Consider the following 686-nt stretch of genomic DNA (forward strand, 5'->3'; position numbering starts at 1 on the left):
ACAAAGTCACTGCTGCGTTTCCCCCACTGAACTCGGCACCAAGGACTGGCACGGCACCTGAAGGTTCTCATCGGGGTCTTGGTGGCATCAGTCCTTCTGCTTCTCCTCCTCATCCTCTTCCTTGTCCTCCAACACCAGCGCCAGAGCAAAAGCAGGAAGGCAGGTGAGTAGGGAGAGGGTGACCGGGGTCTCAGGAGGCCTTAGGCCCCCCATGGTCTAAGCCAGGCTGCACCCAGGCATTGGTCCAGACAGTGGTCTGATGGAGCACCGCAGGCTTAGCTTCCTCTGCAGAATGCGCATTGGAGAATCCAGTGCACAATGCAGGGCCTGTTCTGTAGGCGTCTGCAGTGTAAGCTGAGCTTCCCCACCTCAGGCCGCATGGGCTCCCTGGTCCCTGTGGTCCGAGGCTTCCTCCTGCCCTGCATGGCCTGTGGCCTGGGTGGTTCTGACCTGCTGCCTGAGACTCTGTCATCTCACAGCCCAGAAAGAGGCTGACATCCCCCATCCAGCAGGGGCTGCAGGGGCTGCACCCTGGGATAGAGGCCTGCAAAAGAGGTTATTCCTGCCCCAGGACTCAGAATCCCTGCCTGCACACACTCACAGCCAACTGACACCCCTTGTCTCCCAAGCTCAAGCCCACCCATTGCCACCCAGGAAGAAAACCTCTGTGAGAGGAAGAGGCGTCC

At 59.8% G+C, this 686-nt stretch overlaps 1 protein-coding gene across 1 annotated transcript in view; it reads left to right on the plus strand.

The window, feature by feature from the left end:
* The window catches only part of LOC101577044 (leukocyte immunoglobulin-like receptor subfamily B member 3), a gene marked incomplete at both ends in the record, with an annotated part of 5,789 nt that extends 5,113 nt beyond the window's left edge, over positions 1-676 (plus strand). Inside the window, 2 exons of the mRNA XM_012513411.2 lie at positions 44-163; positions 480-676. Coding sequence (XP_012368865.2) covers positions 44-163; positions 480-676 — 317 coding nt within the window. The remainder of the gene's footprint in view (positions 1-43; positions 164-479) is intronic.
* Between the last annotated feature and the right edge of the window lie 10 nt (positions 677-686).

The sequence above is a fragment of the Octodon degus genome, unplaced genomic scaffold (assembly GCF_000260255.1).
Source record: "Octodon degus isolate 3935 unplaced genomic scaffold, OctDeg1.0 scaffold00976, whole genome shotgun sequence".
Classification (NCBI taxonomy): domain Eukaryota; kingdom Metazoa; phylum Chordata; class Mammalia; order Rodentia; family Octodontidae; genus Octodon; species Octodon degus.